Source organism: Manis javanica, chromosome 2, assembly GCF_040802235.1.
Source record: "Manis javanica isolate MJ-LG chromosome 2, MJ_LKY, whole genome shotgun sequence".
Taxonomy (NCBI): Eukaryota; Metazoa; Chordata; class Mammalia; order Pholidota; family Manidae; genus Manis; species Manis javanica.
Genome location: NC_133157.1, coordinates 211990095 through 212009235, shown reverse-complemented (window position 1 = coordinate 212009235; position 19141 = coordinate 211990095). Strand labels below are relative to the sequence as shown.

General features: G+C 51.1%; 1 protein-coding gene across 2 annotated transcripts; it reads right to left on the bottom strand.

Moving 5' to 3' along the window:
• Nucleotides 1-290: 290 nt before the first annotated feature.
• On the bottom strand, nt 291-8415 carry TRIB1 (tribbles pseudokinase 1). 2 transcript variants are annotated; one of them, XM_017650894.3, is made up of 3 exons: nt 7436-8415; nt 5120-5412; nt 291-2690 (listed from the first exon to the last, which is right to left on the bottom strand). In XM_017650894.3, the coding sequence occupies exons 1-3, from the start codon at nt 7793-7795 to the stop codon at nt 2225-2227; spliced, it is 1119 nt and encodes a 372-aa protein (XP_017506383.1). In that variant the 5' UTR covers nt 7796-8415; the 3' UTR covers nt 291-2224. The 2 variants fall into 2 exon arrangements, with proteins under 2 accessions (XP_017506383.1, XP_017506384.1); XM_017650895.3 differs by lacking the exon at nt 7436-8415 and adding an exon at nt 5684-5811.
• Nucleotides 8416-19141: the final 10726 nt, after the last annotated feature.

Below are 19141 nucleotides of genomic sequence, written 5' to 3'. Positions count from 1 at the left end.
GCTTATTTATGCAAGTTCTCCTTCAAATGTGTCTCTACAACGAATTCAACCCACAGCCCTCAACAACCTGGTTTCACCCAACTGGCTTCACCCATCAAAATGAATTTGCCCACTTCAATGGAAAAAGTGAATGGGTTCAATTTTGTCAAAAGTCATGTATAATAATCATCATCTCTTTACTTCTCCATTTCCCCCATGAGATTCTAAGGCCTGAGGCCAGAGACCCTTGCATCCCTAGCACAAAACTGCACAAGGCAAAAGCTGTTTGGACTCAAAAGAAATTCACTGTGCCTATTTATGAAACCAGATTTATTAAAATTTCTCTACAAGTCAGAAATGGTCATCTCACAGTTCACATATATACACATGTACAGGAAGGATCTAGTGTTTCGAGCTTTCCCGGCAGAAGCCCCAGCCAGCCCAGAGTCCTTAGCCGGGTAATGTATCACAGATACAACAGTCCAGCAACCACGAGAGCATTAGTGCGACAGAGGCCTCTGTTCCCCCTCTTCTCCAAGTCCCATGATTCTGTCAAGGTAATATTGCCAATAATCATTCACATTTCACGTGGTTTTAGACACGCAGGTTATTCAGACAGACACAGACAACAAAATCAGCCTCAAAGCCAAAACAAAAATATCAGACATATGTATAAAAGGTAAAATATATGTACAAAGTACACAGTACATGAGGTATACACAGCATTCTCACAATGCATGTTAGTAGTTTGCCTAGGCGTAGCCCTTAAAGATGACTGCCTGTTTTGTGCCTTTTCTCAAAATACAGTATGTTTGGTTTACCCGTTTAACCACCTGATTTCAGTACTGTCCGAGACGTTGACTGATATTTCGTCTGTACTCGTTTTTTAATGCAAGTTACAGTTTCTTTGTTAAGCTCTACCTGTTGTAGGTAGTGAGTTCCCAACTCTGAAAGCATTCAAACAGAGGCTGGACTGCCAGCTGTGAAAGAAACTGAAGGGGGGATTTCTGCTTTGGGAGGTGGCAGAAAGAAGAAAAAAGTTGGACCAGATGACTTTTCAAGTCCCTTTGGACTGTGAAGTTCTGGGGCTTGCTATTCCATTCCAGATGCTGATTATACAGATGGATTCATAAACCACACCAAACTCAATTATTAACAACCCACCATGCAAAACTGCAGATGCACACACAATGCCAGAGGCAGACCACATCCACGAAGGGTTAAAGTACACTTCTGAAAGTTGGTCTGAGAATTGTCTAAGACTATCCAAAATCCACTTTCTCTGAAGTACAAAGAGGTTTAACATTTGCTCTTGGGAGAGGAGAGAGGAAAGTCTCCTTATCTTCCTCCTTCTAGACAAAATGCTCCACCCTGAGACGGTCTTGGGCAATAGGGAAGAATAAATGTTAACATATTTGAGGGGAATCAAAAAAAGCTAGTAGTTTCCAAGTGTTCAAATTATCTTTAAAAATCTGCAGTCTCTGTCTGAGCTCAGAGTTCCGAAATAGCCGGAGTTTGAGTCTTTTGTGACGCTTTTCCATGGTTAGCTAGTAAGTGCTTTTACAGTGAAGTGGGGGATGTTTCAAGGTCAGAAGGAAGGCATTTGTGCAAATGAGGCCTTGGCAGGAAACGGTGGAGAGTCTGGGTTCTTGGTTCAGGCAGGCTCCTATGCTCCTCAGTCTGCTCCATTTCTGGAGCAGAGTCGTTGGTAAATGAGTGTGAGGAAAGGGGGGGTGTTAACCCAAACCAAACCAAAAAAAAGAACTTTCTAATCAGAGAAGCTGGAGTAGCAGGAGTCTAGCTACCAATGACAAATTTGAAGATGGCAGGTTTATTGGCCCACATTATTTGTCACCCTGTTAAATTATGGTTATTGCCCCAAAGGCCACTGTGCGATTCACTTCCTCTCCCTTCAGAATGTTCAAGGTCATTTCACTTGGCCACATGCTGTAGGGCATCCATACTCTCTGCCAGCTACAAAGACGCAGAAGCCCCAAATCACATAAAAGGATAGCTGGCAAGGGTTCGTTAAGAAAGGAAACAACTGTGCACAGCTGCCAATCAGAGTGTATGCTGCTGAAATCAAGTCACTCATCACAACAAATATGCGGGACGCCACACTGAGTTCAGCAGCTACGATCTTTACGCCATCACATATGTGGTTGGCACCGTGCTGAGAGGACTGTCCATCTTTAGAAATGGAAATGCCATGTGTGAGAATCATGAGGTTTCTGAGGTTTTGGGATTAGCAGAAGAAGGAACTAATGTCACTGTCCTCCTGGTACTCTGGAACAATCTGGTCGGAAGTTCCTAATTCTGCGTCTACGTACCCAGGTTCCAAGACAGACTCAAACCAGGGATGGAGCAATATCTCAGGAGCAGTGAGTCTCTCAGAAGGCTCCCGTCTCAGGAGGCTGCGAATGAGACATCTGGCTTTGGGGGAAATGTGGTCGGGAATGCAGAACTGTCCACGTCGGATTTTGGAGAAAAGGGCACTAGGGTCTGAGTCATGGAAGGGGTACCGTCCCACCAAAAGGGTGTAGAGCATCACCCCTAGGCTCCAAACGTCTGCTGCCTTCCCAGAGTAGGTTCCAGTGGTGTTCAGAATCTCAGGGCTCACGTAAGCTGGGCAGCCGTGTTTGTCTGACAGAGCATCATCTTCCCCTTTGATTATGTGTGTATCTTCTAGACTTTCCAGTCTGAGCTGGGTTCTGCAGGAGAGGAAAGAAGCCATTACTTCCAGACCAGTTGCTCTGGAAAACAAGGCCTTCCCAAAAGCAGTGCCCACGGCACTAACAGCAGAGGCCCGGGAAGTGTCGGCGGCCCCTTCAGCCAGTCGGCAGGGCCCTGCCATCTCCCAGGACTCAGGGTTGCACAAACCAGTACAAACTGTAACACTGCAACAAACACTTGCAGAGGATTGAGAGAGTGGCTGGGGTGGTGGATGTGATGCAAAGCCCCAAATACCATTCATTATGCTAGAGCTTAGTAGAGATACCCTAATAGGATTACACAATTTGCAAAATCCACATTGCAGAAGTCAGAGACTGCATCAGGGGAATGCTGACCAAAAACTATCAGGAAAGAGTAGCATATCCTCCTCCATCAGGAAGGGCCCAAGCATCTGACAAGCAGATCTTATCCCTTCTCATGCTACTGCTGCTATGTGGGCCCACATTCTGCATTACAAAACATGGAGCCCAAAGTCACTGTTACTACAAGCAGGCTGTCAGCACTAGTGCTCACATGGGTATATACACCCAGAGGGAACTCTGTCTGCCTGGGCCCAGGCTGTGATAACTGTGATGGAAAAGGTGCAAGGAATGTTAATTACACTTACTGGAGTATTTAATATTGCAAAGACCGCTTAGCCAGGACAGAGAGGTTATATGACCCAACAGCAGCAGCTGGTGGATTCGAAGGTTGCAGGGGCCCTAAAATGCCTATATAAACACGTGTGCGTGCACACACACACACTGCCCCTACACTAATACTCTACATGAGTTTATCTGTTCGGATAACAACTAAAGTCTGAAAAATTTCTTTAATCAAAGACCTTCTGTGAAGCTGTAGATGCCTCCTTCTTTGGACCCAGCCACCCAAATCTCTTGGACCCGTCCCCCCACCCGACAAAGCCCAGAGCCACAGGAACCTCTCATATCTTAGAGGTGGCAGCTTCCGCTCTTCCCTGCTTCTCTGAAATAGCCCTGTTTCAGTAAGTCACTTGTTGTGAAGTTAAATGCAAACATTTGGTACTGGCTAATGGGTCAATTCCTTTTCCTCTCAAAGGTCTGGCTGTTTTTTTTTCTTCCTGCCTTCCTGTTCCCTGGAGTGTAGTATACATGTGCTAACTTCAGTATGTCCTCAGCCTGACCTCCCTGTCGTTATGTAAAATACCCATTGGTTCTGTAAACGGAAAATATGACTCAACCCCCACGGTCTGCCCCTGATTGGCTGCTGTAGTACTAAAACCCTGCACCTGTGCTGGTTACCCGACTAGCGTCAGCCGGCCATTGCTTAACCCTCGGATTGCCAAACTCCATGCACACGACATTCGCCTGTGCAATGCAGATTTCAAAAGCTGCTAAGGAGGTGTGTAAGGCATGTTTCAGAAAATACATCAACATACCAAAGGAGCATGTTCCAGGAATTGGAAACTTCTCCATTGCAAACACTGTGCTTTTCTTTGCTAATCAGCATGTTCCAGCAACTAATGCAAGGTCAAAAGCAAAGCCATGTTTCATGGCATTCAACCCTGTACTTTTTTATATGATCTGGAATTAAGGGTAAAAATGCACAGGTGAGGTAAGGCTGCATGAATAGCTACCACAAAATAATGCAAACTCACCTCTACAGTTCTAGAGCAGTATTGCTTTTAATCTTTCCACAAGGGATGTGGCCCACCTCTTAAAATCAGGTAATGTTTATCTCCTGTGGCTTCCTGAATTTTCTTGGCTGAAACCTCAACTCTGAATCTTAATGTCTCATTATTCTCTTATCAGGCTCATCATGTCCTTTATGAGGTAAGCCATGATCTATATTTAGCAACCAATTCCAGCCAACTTCCATTTATTACTCAATGTGACTATTTTCTGAAGATGTATCCAAACAAGATGTCTAAAAGTCACCGGAAAAATGTGAAGAAAATATCGGGGCCAAGCCTGAGATGAAACAGGAATGTGGCGTGAAGGAGGATAGAAGAATTCTCCAAATATGACAATCTAACTAGGGATACTTTCTAGGTACAAAAAAAAAAACTCCACTTGGTATAAGAGAGGATCTGAAAACGTCCTTTAGGGGTCAGTGCTGGAAAGGACAGGTTGACATTTGCCCCTCAGAAAAACTAACCTTTCTGTCAACAATAGGGAATAAACTCGATCCTGGTGTAGAAGTGCAGAGGGGAGGGTAGAGATGGGGGCGATGATCCTGCCATCACACAACTCACAGAAGCACCAAGGTGTCCCCGGCCACGTCCACAAGAGTGTACAACAGACCAACCAGCCACAGCTCCACAGGAGAGGATTTCTGGATACTAACTCTGGTACAACTGAGCCCTTGTGCTAAACCACAAAATACTGCACCGGCCCCAAAATGCTTAACCTGCTCCAAAAGCCACAGGAGGAATGCGAAGGCCACTCACCTCTCCTCCGTAGAGAAGACAAATTTCCTAAGCTTCAGGTCCCCCAGCACAATGGCTGACTGGTGGCAGTGGGCAACAGCGGAGACAATCTGCTTGAAAAGCCGAGCAGCCTCCTCTTCTCGCAGCCTCTTACGGCTTCGCACGTAGGAGTGCATGTCCCCAAAGTCCTTCTCAAAGAAGACATAGGCCTTGGTTTCCCCAAGGATCACTTCCACAATGCCGGTGATGTTCCTGTGTGATGGCAGCTGGATGTAAGGCCTGATTTTGTCCTGGTAGTGTTTAATGGGAAACACCTGCAGAGAGAAGGTGACCCATTTAGGAGGCTAGAAAAGCAGAGACCACCTCCCAGATCCCAGGCAGAGCTGTAGTTCTCAATATTTGGGTTTTGGTTGACAGTAAGTCTCCATTAACCCCCTTGTTACTGTCACCCTCACCTCATGCAGCCCCAGTGGACCCTAACACCCTAATACCCCTAGAGCAACATCTAGGGCTCTGGGCCCACAAACATCCAATGGGCTGCCATATGGGTGGTAGGAAAAAGCAGTCTTCTGTATTTGTTCTCACCTTTCATGAGTCCATAGTTTCCAAGAGCTAAGCCTCCAACCCCCAACCCTCTGTGGCCCTTCCTTTTTGCAGGCAAGGATGTGCAAAGTGGTTGATAGAAGGACTATCCCCCCCACCTCCTCGGGATGTCCAGGAGCTGAAAAGCAGTCCCTGAAGATGCACGACCTCCTGCAAACCCAAAGTGCTCAGCAGAACTAGGAATGTGGTGACTCTGCAGCCTCCAAGCAGAAGAAGGGGCTGGAGAACATGTACATCTGTCATCAGTTGGAACAGATGACTCCAAGAGACTGTGACAACGCAGCCTTAAACAACCTGCCTACAGTCTGACTCAGGTATAAGCAGCCATGAGTTAAAATTCTCACAGAAGACATATGGGATCCTCTCCATGGTTTTCTCGTTTGTTTGTTTATCCACCCCACCCCCACCCCCAGCGGGAAATGGGTATCTCCTCTAAGAAGCTGGCTGGTCTCTTTAAGAGCCCTTTGTTTAGTCCGGTTACTCATATCCTAGACTCAACTGGAAACGGTGACACACGGGCTGTCACCATCTGGATTCAGCTATTATCTGCTCGGAGGAACTGGAAGGGGTTGCACAATGTCCAGACCCACCCCACCTCTGAGGCCTAGCTTCTCTGGCATCAGCTAGAAAAATCTCTCTGCTGCCCCTCTCAATCTCATCCCCACCCCCCACCCCCCCAACACACACACTCTTCCCAGAACAGCTTCTGGCCTCCGCGACCGGGAAGAAAAGATTTTTCTCCCTTTAAACGGCTTGATGAAGCCTGTGGATTCATTCCTGTCGTCCAGTAGGTGGCAGCAGCCCGGGGTGGGGGTCAGGTGAGTTGCGGAAAACCCAAGAGCGACAAGAACAGGGGTGACCCTAAGTTTCGGGTGAAAAGTTACAGCCTGAAGGCTTCTCCAGGATGTCTGAGACGGGAGTGTGAGGCTCGCAAAGGGCGGAATATGGGAATGTTCTGCGTCTACCGGCGCTAGAGGAGCACGCGGTGGATCCTGTTTCTAGAATTTGTATCTCCTCCTGGATGGAATCCCTCCTGTTCAGAAGGAAATAGCTGACCGGAAAATAAAGACATGATTGGAAGCGAGGGTTCCTAGTGGGTGTGGGCTTTCCAATATTTCTACTCCGGGTAAATGCTCCGGTCCAGGCTGGAAGACCCCCTCAGACTGCTCTCTGGAGGGAGGGAGTTCTCGTCCCAACGCGGGTTCAAGCTGGAATCCCCAAGCCCCGAGAGCCACAGTCTTCCCCCCTCCACCACCCACAGCTGATCCGGGGTGCCTTGAAACTCCGGCAAGGAGCTACCAGCTGCTCCAAGCTCCTAGGAGGCACCCCACTGCAGGGCGTCCCTCCAGGACAAGGGGCGGGGGAGCGAGGAGAATGAGAGCAGGGGAATGGCATGGCCCTGGAATCCATTTCAATTCCACAACTTATATGGAACGCCATGCGCTAAACTGAGCGCTGAGGAAATAGTACAGAGGTAAACCAATTTAACTGCACTTCCTCTTGACAGCGAGCCCCCATTTCATCACTCCATCGAAAGCCCCTCAATCCCCAGAAGGGTGAACTAGGTCAAATAACACCTAACCGGGCTCAACTAACTTATCTGCCCCAAGCCCAAGCTCTGATGACAGCACCTGCGGCCCCTGGGCGCCGATGCGCAAGACCCCAAACACCTCCGCCTGCCACCGGCCCCCCACACCCCGCCATCCCTGCGAGGTCCCGACCCCAGTCGCCTACCTTGCAGCGCAGCTCGCGGCCGGTGTGGATGCACAGCGCCCGGGACACATGCTCGCGCTCGTACAGAGGCAGCAGCAGGTAGTCGGCGATCCGGCTGGGCACCGGCGCGCTCCCGGAGCCTCCGCCGGCACCCGGCGCGGCGGGAGGAGGCTGCGGACTGCAGGGAGAGCCGGGGGGGCTGAGGTAGTCCGGGGGACTCGAGCACTCAGAGAGGCGCGGGCATTTGGCCGCCACGGCCGCCGCATCGTCCGCGTCCAGCAGGCGTTTGGCCGGGGTGCCCCGGGCTGCCGGGAGTATCAAGGCCGGGCCGCGGGGCTGCGAGGCGCCGCTCATGGCAGAGCGCACGGGACCGACCCGCATCTCGTCCCAGGCCAGGACGGCCCCGGCTTTGTACGTCCCCGGTTCCTCGCAGGAAGGCGCCTGGCGCTTGGCGCCGCGACTTATTCCAGCCCGCGGGATGGAGTTTACAGGCAGGGCTCGGCTCGGCCCCCACGGGGGGCAAAGCAGGAGCCGCTCCCGGGCGCTCACGTTGCACGCGGGAACCACTCTAGCTGCGTGTCGGGGGGTACGGAGGCCGACTCGGGTCCCGGGACCCTTACGGGCACCGGCTCGCGGCGCCTCGCTAGAGGCAGCCGCCGCTATTGTTGTCGAGGCTGCCGACAGTCCCAGAGGCAGAGGCGGTGGCGCCCGGCGTTCCCGAGGTCCCAAACCGCGAGGACAGTATTCTGTAGGCTCGGCGGAGCCGCGGAGCAAATGCACTTCCCCAAGCAAGAAGTCTCGCAGAGAAAGCCGGAGCAACTTTTCCGGGGCGCTCGGGATCCTGCGCGCCCCTTCTGCTCCCGGCGTGTGTGAGAGCGAGCGAGACGCGCTCGGAGAGAGTGACCGAGTGTGAGTGAGGGTGTGCGCCGCGCCGATCCCGGCCAGTACACTCCTTCTCCTTTTCCTCCACCTCCTCCGCCTCCCGGTGACTCACGCTGTATACACACACACTCACAGGCCGGGCTGTGTAAACAGTTGGGAAGCCGGGTTGAGCAATGAGGTGGCTGCGACGACTCGGGTCCTGCCGCCCAGCGAGCAATCACCGGAGCGGTGGGGGGAGCCTGGGAGGGAGGAGAGGTGGAGCCGGGTCGGCGGGGGCAACGGGGTGGCCCGAGGGCTGGGGATGCTCTGGATAGCGCGCGCTCCGGCGCAGGTGCTGTGTCCCGAGCCGGCTTGGGCGCGCGCACACGCCCCCCGGGCTGGGCAGGGCAGGAGGCGGTGCGCGCTCTCCAGGAGGCCCCGGGCTCAGCGCTCGAAGCTAGAGGAGGAGGCGGAGGAAAAGTTCCCGTGACGTCAGGGTCCCGGAGAAGTGGGTGGGAGGGGCGGGGCTACGGGGGGCGAAGTGACTGCTGATTGGTGCGCGCTCCCCATTCACACCGAACACAATGGATTGCGGGCGCGCGCACCACGGTTCTCTGCACCAGCCGTTCGCTGCAGACCCGCCGTTACGCCTTTTCGCCCCGGGGATCTCCCCTACCGCCCCGTGCCTCGGAACCTTCGGTTGGAGTCGTGGGCGCCGCCGAAGACAGGCTGCAGTCGGAGGAAAGGAAGCTAGGGAAGGTGATGAATTCCAGAATCAGTCATTCAACCCCCACGCAGTATTTCCGGGGAAGACCTCTGCGTGGGAGTGGATGTGGCTTTTTTTTCCCTTTTCCTGCCCCCCCCACCCCGAGTTCTAATCCCCAGCGTCTGTTCGCTTCCACAAATAGAACCTTCTGTTGGATGAAATAAAAGCAAACACTGGGCCTTCTGCGCTGCCTCCACCTCCACGCCCCTCCCGCGCCTGCCGCCCTCCGGGACTGCACGGAAATAGCTTCTCCAGGCTCCCAGGCCGCCCCTTCGCGGTGACTCGCAGAAAGAGCTTCCTGAGCCTGGGCTGGTGGGAAACAAAGGATGTGGGGAGCTGGCGGAAGGGGCCCATGTGGCTGCCACCGGATTCCTGCCCTTCCTTGCCCCGCCACACGCGCGGCAAGGTCTGGGGCCCCGGTGCCTGCCCGCGTTGCGTGGTGGGCGGGTAGGGCAATGGAAATCATTCTGGCCACCAACAGAGATAACTGCCTACACCCGGGCAACCCTGGCAGGTCTTCTGCGTGCATTCGAGCAACGTGATTTGGCTGAGCATGCATGTGTGACAAGACCATGCACAAAGTTCCCTGAAAACATAACTTCGAATCTGTCGTTTTTCTTTCTTGAGAGAACCAGGTCGTTTTGGAGTCCCTGGACACCCAACATAGTTAACTATTATCAGTCCCTGCACTTCTGCTAAATACTTAACCTAAAACCAGGTAGCCTCCCAAGGATACATCCTGGTCTATAATAAATCTCCCTTCTTCAACAAACACGAATTAAGTATTTATTAAGGGATAGATGCTAAAGGAAAATTAAAACACTACTAATAGCTAACAGTAATTGAGGCATGTAATGTATCAGGCACTGTTCTTAGCACTTCACACATACTTTGCTTCAGTTTTGCAACCACCCTGTAGGGTTAATTTTTGCCCCATTCACAGAGAAAGACAACCTACAAAGATTAAGTTTCTTGCTGTGGTCAAATAGCTAGTGGGTGGTGGAGCTTGCCTGCACTTAAGTGCTTTTGGGGACTCAAAGGACAGATTGCAGTACTTTGTAGAGAGAAGAGGTGAGTAAGGGGCTCCAACCTGAAGAAGGCATTTGGCCTGGAGTGGTGTCGAATTGGGTGCTATGGGTGAGTGGCCCAGCAAGGCCTGATGTGGGGAAGGGCAGGGATGACTCCAAGAGGCCAGGGAAGCTCCAAGGGTGGCAGGTTGCTGAGCCTGCAGAAGTCCTTTGGGAATACTGAGAAATTATCCCATGCCTTGCTGAGTAGATTGTCCTTGGTCCCGTGGCCGAGACAGAGCACCACCGCCCATCCCCACCCCAGGGTTTCCCTAGTTCAAGTTTGTTTTATGCCGGTCTTTTAGATCCACCGAGCTGCCAGCTGGACATCTGCATTTGGATGGCAGATTCAGTAGGGCCTTCAGCATCTCCCCCAGAGGGGTGCACCTCCTTCCTTCCAGGTGTGCCCCTGAAAGGCATCCCCCTCCACCCACACCAGGGGCAGATCCCTGCAGTCATTTCCCCTTGCATTCTCTTTTCCCTATGCCCGCACCTGCGGTCAGTCACTGGCCCACCTGTTTGCTCTCAGAGCCACCCCCTGCCCTCCCTTGCTCAGCCCTCTGGGGCTTCCTCTTGCAAACTTGTTTCTCAGGCCCCCTTGTCCCTGACTTCCAGCCAGTTTGCCAGTGGGAGGCACTGGAGGGAGATGGGTAGGTAGCAAGCAACTACCTCTTCCCTTCGCGCTCTCTGCTTCAGGCCCCAGGCCCTCTGGTCCCCCAGGCAGCCCCTCTGTATGGCTGTGGGGATTGTGCTGCAGATCCCCCCTCAGGACTGAAGGATTTACACCTCACCCCACCCCAAGCTGCTGGGAATGCCTTTCAGAAGCCCATTTTAGAGATTACCTTGATGGTGGAGAGCTACTTTGCCCAAGGTCACATTCCCTTCCCAGGAAGTCCACATCCAATGATTGGTGACTAGGAATTCTATTCTCCTTCCCCAACTTGGGTGGACTCTGAAGGCCATCCCAACCTCAGACCTCCAAGCTCCCATTAAGAGTCCACGGAGGGCTTCCTTGTGACTGCATCCAGCCCAGCTTTTGCCTCTGCCCCTTGCTATTGCTTCCCTTCCCTTTCCAGAGCATTCCTTAATGCAGCCTCCTGTGTGTGAGTCTCCTCTCAGTCTGCTCCATAGAACCCAAGCTTGGCCCTCCTTCCCTCTTCATGGTTCTGGTCAGGGCAGGGCCCACTGTCCAGGTCCAAGGGAGGTGATCCCTCACGGAGGATTCCTGGAAGCTTCACCAAGGCACTGTCCCCCACCTCTTCACATGCCTGTTGCTGCGTCTCACCTTTAAAACGCTCTTCCTTTGACCTGATCTGTAATTTGCATAATCCCTGCTCTTCAAGGAATGAGCCACAGTGGGAAAGGCAGAAGCAACGAATATAGACAAAAAGCTTCAGTCCAGTGCTTAGAAGGGAGAGAATAATTTGTCAGGGAGAGAAAAGAAAGATTAGAGCAGACTTCAAAAGTGGTGGCCCAGGAGGGCCATGCACAATCTATTACTGTCTTAGTGGGTGACCTGTCCATTGTCTGTACCCAGTTATCTGGGTGGAGGGACTAGAGGCTTCTCAGGGACAGAGGCTGGGGGGTTCCTGGATCGGAGGCGGAGCACAGCACCACACCCACCTTGGCGAGACACCCCCTTACTTTCTTCTGACTTACTGGCTATACTTTCCATGTGCAAGTTCTCCCTGTCCACGGGCTCTTAGTTAATTTTTGCACTCATTCTTCTTCTAGCACTTGGACAATGGCCAACCCTCTCCACCGTTTGGCTGGGGAATTTCTTCACTCCCCCTGGCTCAGCCCTTAACCACTGACCTGGCAAGTCACTTGCACTCACCAAGATCGCCTATAGGCTAGGAAGAGACTGGGAGGACAGAAGGCAGCATGGAGTGGCTCCTGCAGGTGAAAACACTTTGTTAAATGTAAAACTTTGTGCACAATTAAGGTAGTCATTCTATCACCAGTGGAAAAAACGCAGGTCTTTGATTTTTAAAAGACCTGAGTTTGGGGCCACATTCTCTATTAACTCACAGTGTGAATTTGGGCAGGGCACTTACCATCTTTGGGCCTCACTCTTCTTTTTTTTGTGAAGATATTAAACTGGTGGTTTTCAAACTGGGTTCCTTGGAACCCTCAGGCTTCATGGTGGCACCTTAGAAAGACAGTAGGAAGACCATTTGCAACAACATGGATGGAGCTAAGAGGGTATTATGCTCAGTGAAATAAGCCAGGTGGAGAAAGACAAGTACCAAATGATTTCACTCATATGTGGAGTGTAAGAACAAAAGAAAACTGAAGGAACAAAACAGCAGCAGAAGCACAGAACCCAAGAATGGACTAACAGTTACCAAAGGGAAAGGGACTGGGGAGGATGGGTGGGAAGGGAGGGATAAGGGTGGGAAAAAAGAAAGGGGCCATTACGATTAACATGTATAGTATGGTGGGGGGCACGGGGAGGGCTGTGCAACACAGAGAAGACAAGGAGTGATTTTACAGCATCTTACTATGTTGATGGACAGTGACTGTGAACGGGTATGTGGGGGGGACTTGGTGAAGGGGGGAGCCTAGTAAACATAATGTCCTTCATGTAATTGTAGATTAATAATACCAAAATAAAATTAAAAAGAAAAAAGAATAAAATGACCTCGTAGGTAAAAAAAAAAAGACAGACAGCAGGAAGGTGACATGGGATTCTGAGCTACCCCTTCTAGTTTTCATCAGATGTTCTACATCATGCTGCTTCTTATAAGTTCTTGTTTGAGAAAAGGCTTCTACTGCTTTAGAGAAAAGTGTTTGATCTCTGAATCCCCATTCATGTCTGACACTGTTATCTTATTTAATGTTAGAAGTCACAAACCAGGATTCCACAGGCCAGATCCAATCAGAAGTCACGTTTTGTTAAGCCATTGCAGTAATGATGAATCCTTGGGAAGTGAGACATGCACTGTCTAGATCACCACTGTCTCCACACCTCCTCATTGTCTAACACCTGCCGCCTCTCATTTACCTTAGCAGCTTGGCCCCTGGAGGTGTTTGAGTTTGCTTCCTCAGAAGTGCTCCTCTGTGATCCTCTCTTCCCATGAGATCCTCCTCATGGCAGAAAACAGAGGGGTCCAGAGCTTGGAAATAGATGGGAGGGAGTAGGGCGGTCTAGGTATAAGGCTGACCCTCTTCCTTCCTGTCTGCTCAGCCCAGAAGACCATTGTGGCAGTTTTAAAAATATAGCTGTAACTTCTTTGCCACTTTCCTATCAAGAAGCAGTGTACTGAACCTGGGTAGGCTCTCAATTACTTTAACCAATCAGGTACAGTGAGACTTCCAGGGTTGGGTCGTAAAAGGTAGCTCCTGCTTTGTTCACTGGGGTCCTTGCAACTAAACCCTGTGCAGCCAGGAAGAATTCTGTCTACACTGTGTTAGAGAGTCCCCAGTGTGGATAAAATGAGAGTTCCTGTGACCAGGATTCTTACCTGGCCCTGGTTGACTAGCTCACTGCACACATGTGGGCAGTATATGGCTGTTGACTCTATATAGAGAGCTCCGCCCAGTGCTCTGGGCACGACACAGTGGCAGGGCTGCAAGGCTGCGGGAGAGCAGAGCAGAGGCTGCAGTGGTGGCAGCGCTGAGGACTGAGGCCCAGAGGAGGGCTGTGAGGGATGACTGTGCAAAGAAGCCCAGAGGACAGAGGGGCTCAGAAAGGGTATAATCCTTTCACCCCAAGAACGTTTGCTGTCATTTTCTTTGGTCACACTGAATCCACAGCGAACTTGCCTGGGGCTGAAACCCATTGGCAAGACACCCAGGTAGGTCCGCCAGATGACAGACCAGCTGAGCCTGCCCTGAAGCTGTCCCAGCCCAGGTGCCAGACAGTTGGGTGAGGTGCCATCTAGGGAATGAATCCTGTAACCTCACTGCATCTTCCCAACTGAGGTCTCAGAACAAACTAAAGCCACATTAACTGTGCCCCTTCTGAATTCCTGACCCTAGAATTGTTTATCCCCTAAATTTTTGGGTGACTTGTTACATAGCTATAGATGACCAGAACAACATTCTGGAAAATTCTAGGTAAAGTAGGAGGTCTAACAGGCTGGGCCTCAGCAGCCCATAGGACACATTTAGATGCTAACTAGAAAAGGGTGCCCCATCCTCTGGATGGTTACCACCCTACTCCAGGGCAGAGGGCCTGGCCAACAGAGTACAGGCTGGATTTCACAGCCACGTGCTAAGGCCCCACTGACCAGAGACTCCTTCTGTTCTGACGGGATCAGTGGGAGGGCTATGCTAACAGGAAGGAAGGCATTTTCTAAACACTCATATTAGAACTCATCTTCTTTCCCCATAGTCCCCTTGAGCATCTCCTAGGACTTGGGGAGACCCTGTATTCAGACCTTACTAGTCCTGCCTCACCAGTGAGGCATCACACCACAGTAAAGCATTAATTATATACACACACACACATGCACACACATATATATATATATACACATATGTGTGTGCATGTGTGTGTGTGTGTGTATATATATATATATATATATATGAATATACACACATACATATCCAATAGTCTGCTTTTTCCCTTTTTAAAAAATGTTCCAATTCCACCAGGATCTGATCTGATCTGATCTGAGGTCTGCAGGCTATTTTAAAGTAATTCATCTTGCCTCCTCAAACATACCATTTTCCTTCCCTGAGCTTGAAAAAGGCCATGGGGGCAGCCCACCAAGCCCATCTCCCTTCATTCTCAAAGGAAGCCTGGACCCACACACAGGATTGTTTGGTTTCTGGGATTTCTATTAAAAACTCTAGGCCTGAGGTTCTTCTGCAGTATTCCTAAAGTTAGTGGCAGACCGTGACCTGGGGGTGAAGTGGGCTGGGGACAAGTCACATCGGGTCACCAGTTGTTTATGGTATGTCTCCATGTGCTCGTCCATGGAGATTGCAGAAGGGGTGGGACAGCCATCTCAGCCATGTAGCAGAGAGGCCAGAGTGGGTCAGCAGCTCCCCCAGATGGCTCGGCCCCCCTGTCCACAGCATAGAGGTCTTTCTGTCTGATCTGAGTAACTGGCAGCTGCAGCTCAGCAGGGGCAGCCGACAAGGGGTTTACCCAGACACCGCACCTCACTTTATGCAAACCTGTCAGACAATAATCTGGCTTTCTGTTACACATTGCTGAGGGGTAGTTGTCCACATAGCCTGTGGGTTCAGGCAGCCTCCTTCCCTGGGAGAAAACCTGGTCATAGATTATTTGCTTAGTTGGGAAAGGGAACCCACCTCTGCTGAGCAACCCCTCTGTCACTCACTGTGCTTTTTATACAGTATCTTGTTTATCTTCAACAAATCCATATTGTCATCTCAATTTGCCAGCTGGGAAAAGAGAGGCTAAGTAACTTGCCCAAGATCACACAGTTAGAAAGCCTAGGAGCCTGGTTCAAACCAGGCTGGCCCACCTCAAAGCACTCGTGCTTCCCTCTTCCCTTCTCTTCCCCTTTTTCAGCTAGTGCTTTCTCCCTCTCTCCCTCTCTCTCCCTCTCTTCTTCCCCTTCAGAGGAAAGTATAGCCTAAGTGCCTCCTCTTGAACTCTGCAATAAAACATACGGCCACCCTTGCGGGTGTTGAGGGAGGGCTTACCTAGCTCCTATAAAACACAATTCAACTTAATCAAAAGCAGTTTTAAGACCGCTGGAGATTATTCCTGTTCTGTGTATTGAAATGAACCTGGACTGGGGCTCTAAAGGGATTTTATCCTTGGGCAGCCACTTGTCATTTGGCCCACATTTACTGAACTCCCACTATGTGCCATGTATGATGGCAGACACAGGCAGCAGGGAGCAGCCCTATCCTCAGTGAGCCCCCAGATGTATTGGGGAGAGCGGCATGGAGCGCCGAGCATGAGCAGCGGGAAACAGATACAGGAAGGACAGGTCAGCTTTGCCAGAAGGCCCCTCAGGACCAGGCTCTGGGACCCGCAGTTGTCCTTGTAGAGTGTGGACACATGTCAGGGGCAGATTGAACTGGGTTCCAAGAATTTGTTATATAGTGAGAATTACTTTGATAAAGGCAGGCATCCGGCAGACCAGGATGAATGCATCGACAGATCAATTAAAACATTCACTTTGCCCAGTTGAGTACCCACAGGAAGCCACGTTATTGGAAAGCTACTTGTATGAACAGAATCCACAAAGAGGACTTGGCAGTTGTTCTATTTCAGCCAGGGTACTGTTGTTATGGGTTGAACTGTGTTCCCCCAAATTCATAGGTTAAAATCCTAACCCTAGTACCTAAGATTGTATTTGGAGACAGGGCCTTTAAAGAGGAGATTCCCTTTTAGTGAGGTTGTACAGGTCCTAATCCAATCTGACTCGTTTCCTTGTAAGAAGAAGAGATTAGGACAAGATAAACACATTCCAGGGAGGACCGTGTGAGGACATGGTGGCCATCTGCTGGCCAAGGAGAGGCCTCAGAAGAAGCCAACCTGGCCAACAGCTTGATCTCGGACTTCTGGCTTCCAGAACTGTGAGAAAACTAACCTTTGTTGTTTTACGCCACCCAGTCTGTGTGTTTTGCCATGACAGCCCCCACTACCCTAAACAACTGGTAATGGGAATAGATCAATCCAGTCCACTCCTGGGGTGCAGCCAGGCAGCACACAGCTGCAGGGGAAAGGGAAGTCAGGGTTCTGGAGAAGGAAGCCAGTAGGACGGACACCATGAGGTCAGGCAGCGATGCCACTCATAGATGGATCTGCTTGATGCTTCTCCTCAGACCCTTACTATGACCAGCACTCTCCAGTTCTCGCCCCGGGAGTTACTTCAGTTCACCTTGCTAGGAGTTTGGGTGCTCCCCCAACTCCTCCTTCACTTGGTCTGTCCCCTGGTCTCCACTGAATACCAATCCTACTTTAACTCTGACAACAACTTCACTTCCAAGTTCCTGTGAGGCCGTGGGGTGCTGGGAATATTTGACGACTAGTTCCGGGTCACAGTACTTGCCAATTTCTGTGGTGTAAACACTCCCACCGTGGCCCATTCTGGAGCACCCACAGGAGGTTACTGGGCTTAGAACTGGGGAGAGATGCGCACACTGGTGGCCCCAGCACACTTCTGCTGGGAAGCCCCGCTCCCTTGCCTTCAGGGAGGACAGCGGGTACTCCTCTTATCATCCGAGTCCACACCCCAGAGGAGGTTTGTGGGAAAATGATTTACGGGGTAGGAAGGTTAAAAATGTTTTGTGAGCCTCTGGATGCGAACCTGTGAGCAAGCAGAGGGCATGGGAAAATCCCGAGGGTGCCGTGTCCTGGAAGGGTACCCCTCCTTCTCTGCTCCCAGGCTGCGAGGATAAAATGAAAGTAGGACTCAGCCAGGCCCAGGCGAGGGGAGGGAGGCCGCTCGCCGCCAAGGCCCCTCCCCCACTCACCTCTGCACAATCGCTTCTTCTGTTCCCAAGCTCTGCTTCCCTCAGGGTCCCATCACAGCCAGAGTCATGATAAAGGCCACCATTGACGGGAACTTCCTCTGTACCAGGCTCTGGGCTGGGTCTTCCAGGCCCATTTTCTCATGCTGAATTCACACCAATGCCCTACGAACTCGGTGGGCATAGTCCTGTCCCAAAAATGAGGTTCAGAGAGATCAGAGGAACTGATTAAGGTCATGGTGGCAGGGCCAAGGGTGACTGCAATTCTGAATTTTCCATGGTGCTTCTGGGGTCAAACAGGCCAGAGAGAGTCATAGAGAAACAATAACAATGATCACAGCTAGAACTTAATGAGCAATGAATTTAAAAAGTGAGGGTGCATATGCATTATGACCTCCCCAGAGACTGGGGTGAATTATGACTCCCACTCTGCAGATGAGGAACTCAAGGCTCAGAGAGGGTGGCCCTGTTTGACAGCTGACTAGTAACAGGCAGGACGTCAGCATGAGGCGGGATGGGGTGGGGTGCTCCTGCCCGATCCACGTGTGCCCCCCCCATTTGGCTTCTGGGACTAGTGCTTTCCTGCGGGTGTTTGGAACAGACCCATGGTCCCACTGCTCCTGCCACAGGCACTGTCTGCGTGTTGGCAGAGGAAATATCTATCCTTCCCCATTGGTGCCTAACTCCCCGCTGGCTGAGCCAGCACCTGGGCGGGGAAGTGGGGAGAATAGAGCTATTCAGAGAGTTTGCCTGATGCAATAACTGATTGCAAAACCCTTGCATCCTTGAGCATTATATGGAGGGTGGTAATTTCGAGCAGCAGGAAACCCCAAACTTACCCAGAACAAGGCCCTGCAGGTCAAATGCTAGTCCCAAGAACAGATCCCCCGAGGCTGGGGAGTTGGAAAAACAACCGGAACACCACCAATAACTGGCAGTAGATCCAACTCTTCCACACCCTAACCATACTTGATCAACAAAGTCCTCTCAGGTGGGAGGGGCACACCTAAGTCTCAGTTTAGGAGGACAGGTGGATTTGCCCAAGGCCACTGGATGAGTAAAGGGCAGAAATGAGGCTCAGCCCCGACTTTCACACTCCTGGTCTGGTGCTCATTTCTCCCCAGTTGGAGGCCTATGCTGGGGGCAATGGGTGATGCTGTCAGGAGGGTTCGGGGACAAGCAGAGGTTCCAGGGGCGCAGCCAGAACAGGGAAGCCACAGCTCACTGGCCCGAGAAAAGACATGGCTCTGCAGCACTCAGCAAATCACTTCTCGGAGCTTTCCTTCACCCTCTGGCAGGTGAGACAGGATTGTAGATAAGAGTTTGAGCTCTGGAGTGAGAATGCCTGGATTTTAACCCTGGCGGCGCTACTTATAGCCTGGGTGACCTTGGACAAGTCACTTCAACTCTATGTTCAGTTTCCCTGTTTGTCAAATGAGCATTTTTTTTATATTGAGGTAATACAATAAAATTCACAAGTCTTTGTGTACAGCTTGATGAATTTTGCCATGTATATACACTCATGTAACCATCACCTAGAACAACAAATGAGCGTTTTAAAACCCACCTCCAGGCTCGCTGTGAGGATCTGCTCATATTGCAAATCAGGCTCAGTGCAGTCCTGGG

Coding starts and splice junctions, on each gene's coding strand:
- TRIB1 (XM_017650894.3), bottom strand. CDS start 7,795: ATGCGGGTCGGTCCCGTGCGCTCTGCCATGAGCGGCGCCTCGCAGCCC. Junction 5,413..7,435: donor GCCGCGAGCTGCGCTGCAAG/GTAGGCGACTGG, acceptor TTCTCTCTGCAG/GTGTTTCCCATTAAACACTA. Junction 2,691..5,119: donor GTCTTCTCTACGGAGGAGAG/GTGAGTGGCCTT, acceptor CCTCTCCTGCAG/AACCCAGCTCAGACTGGAAA.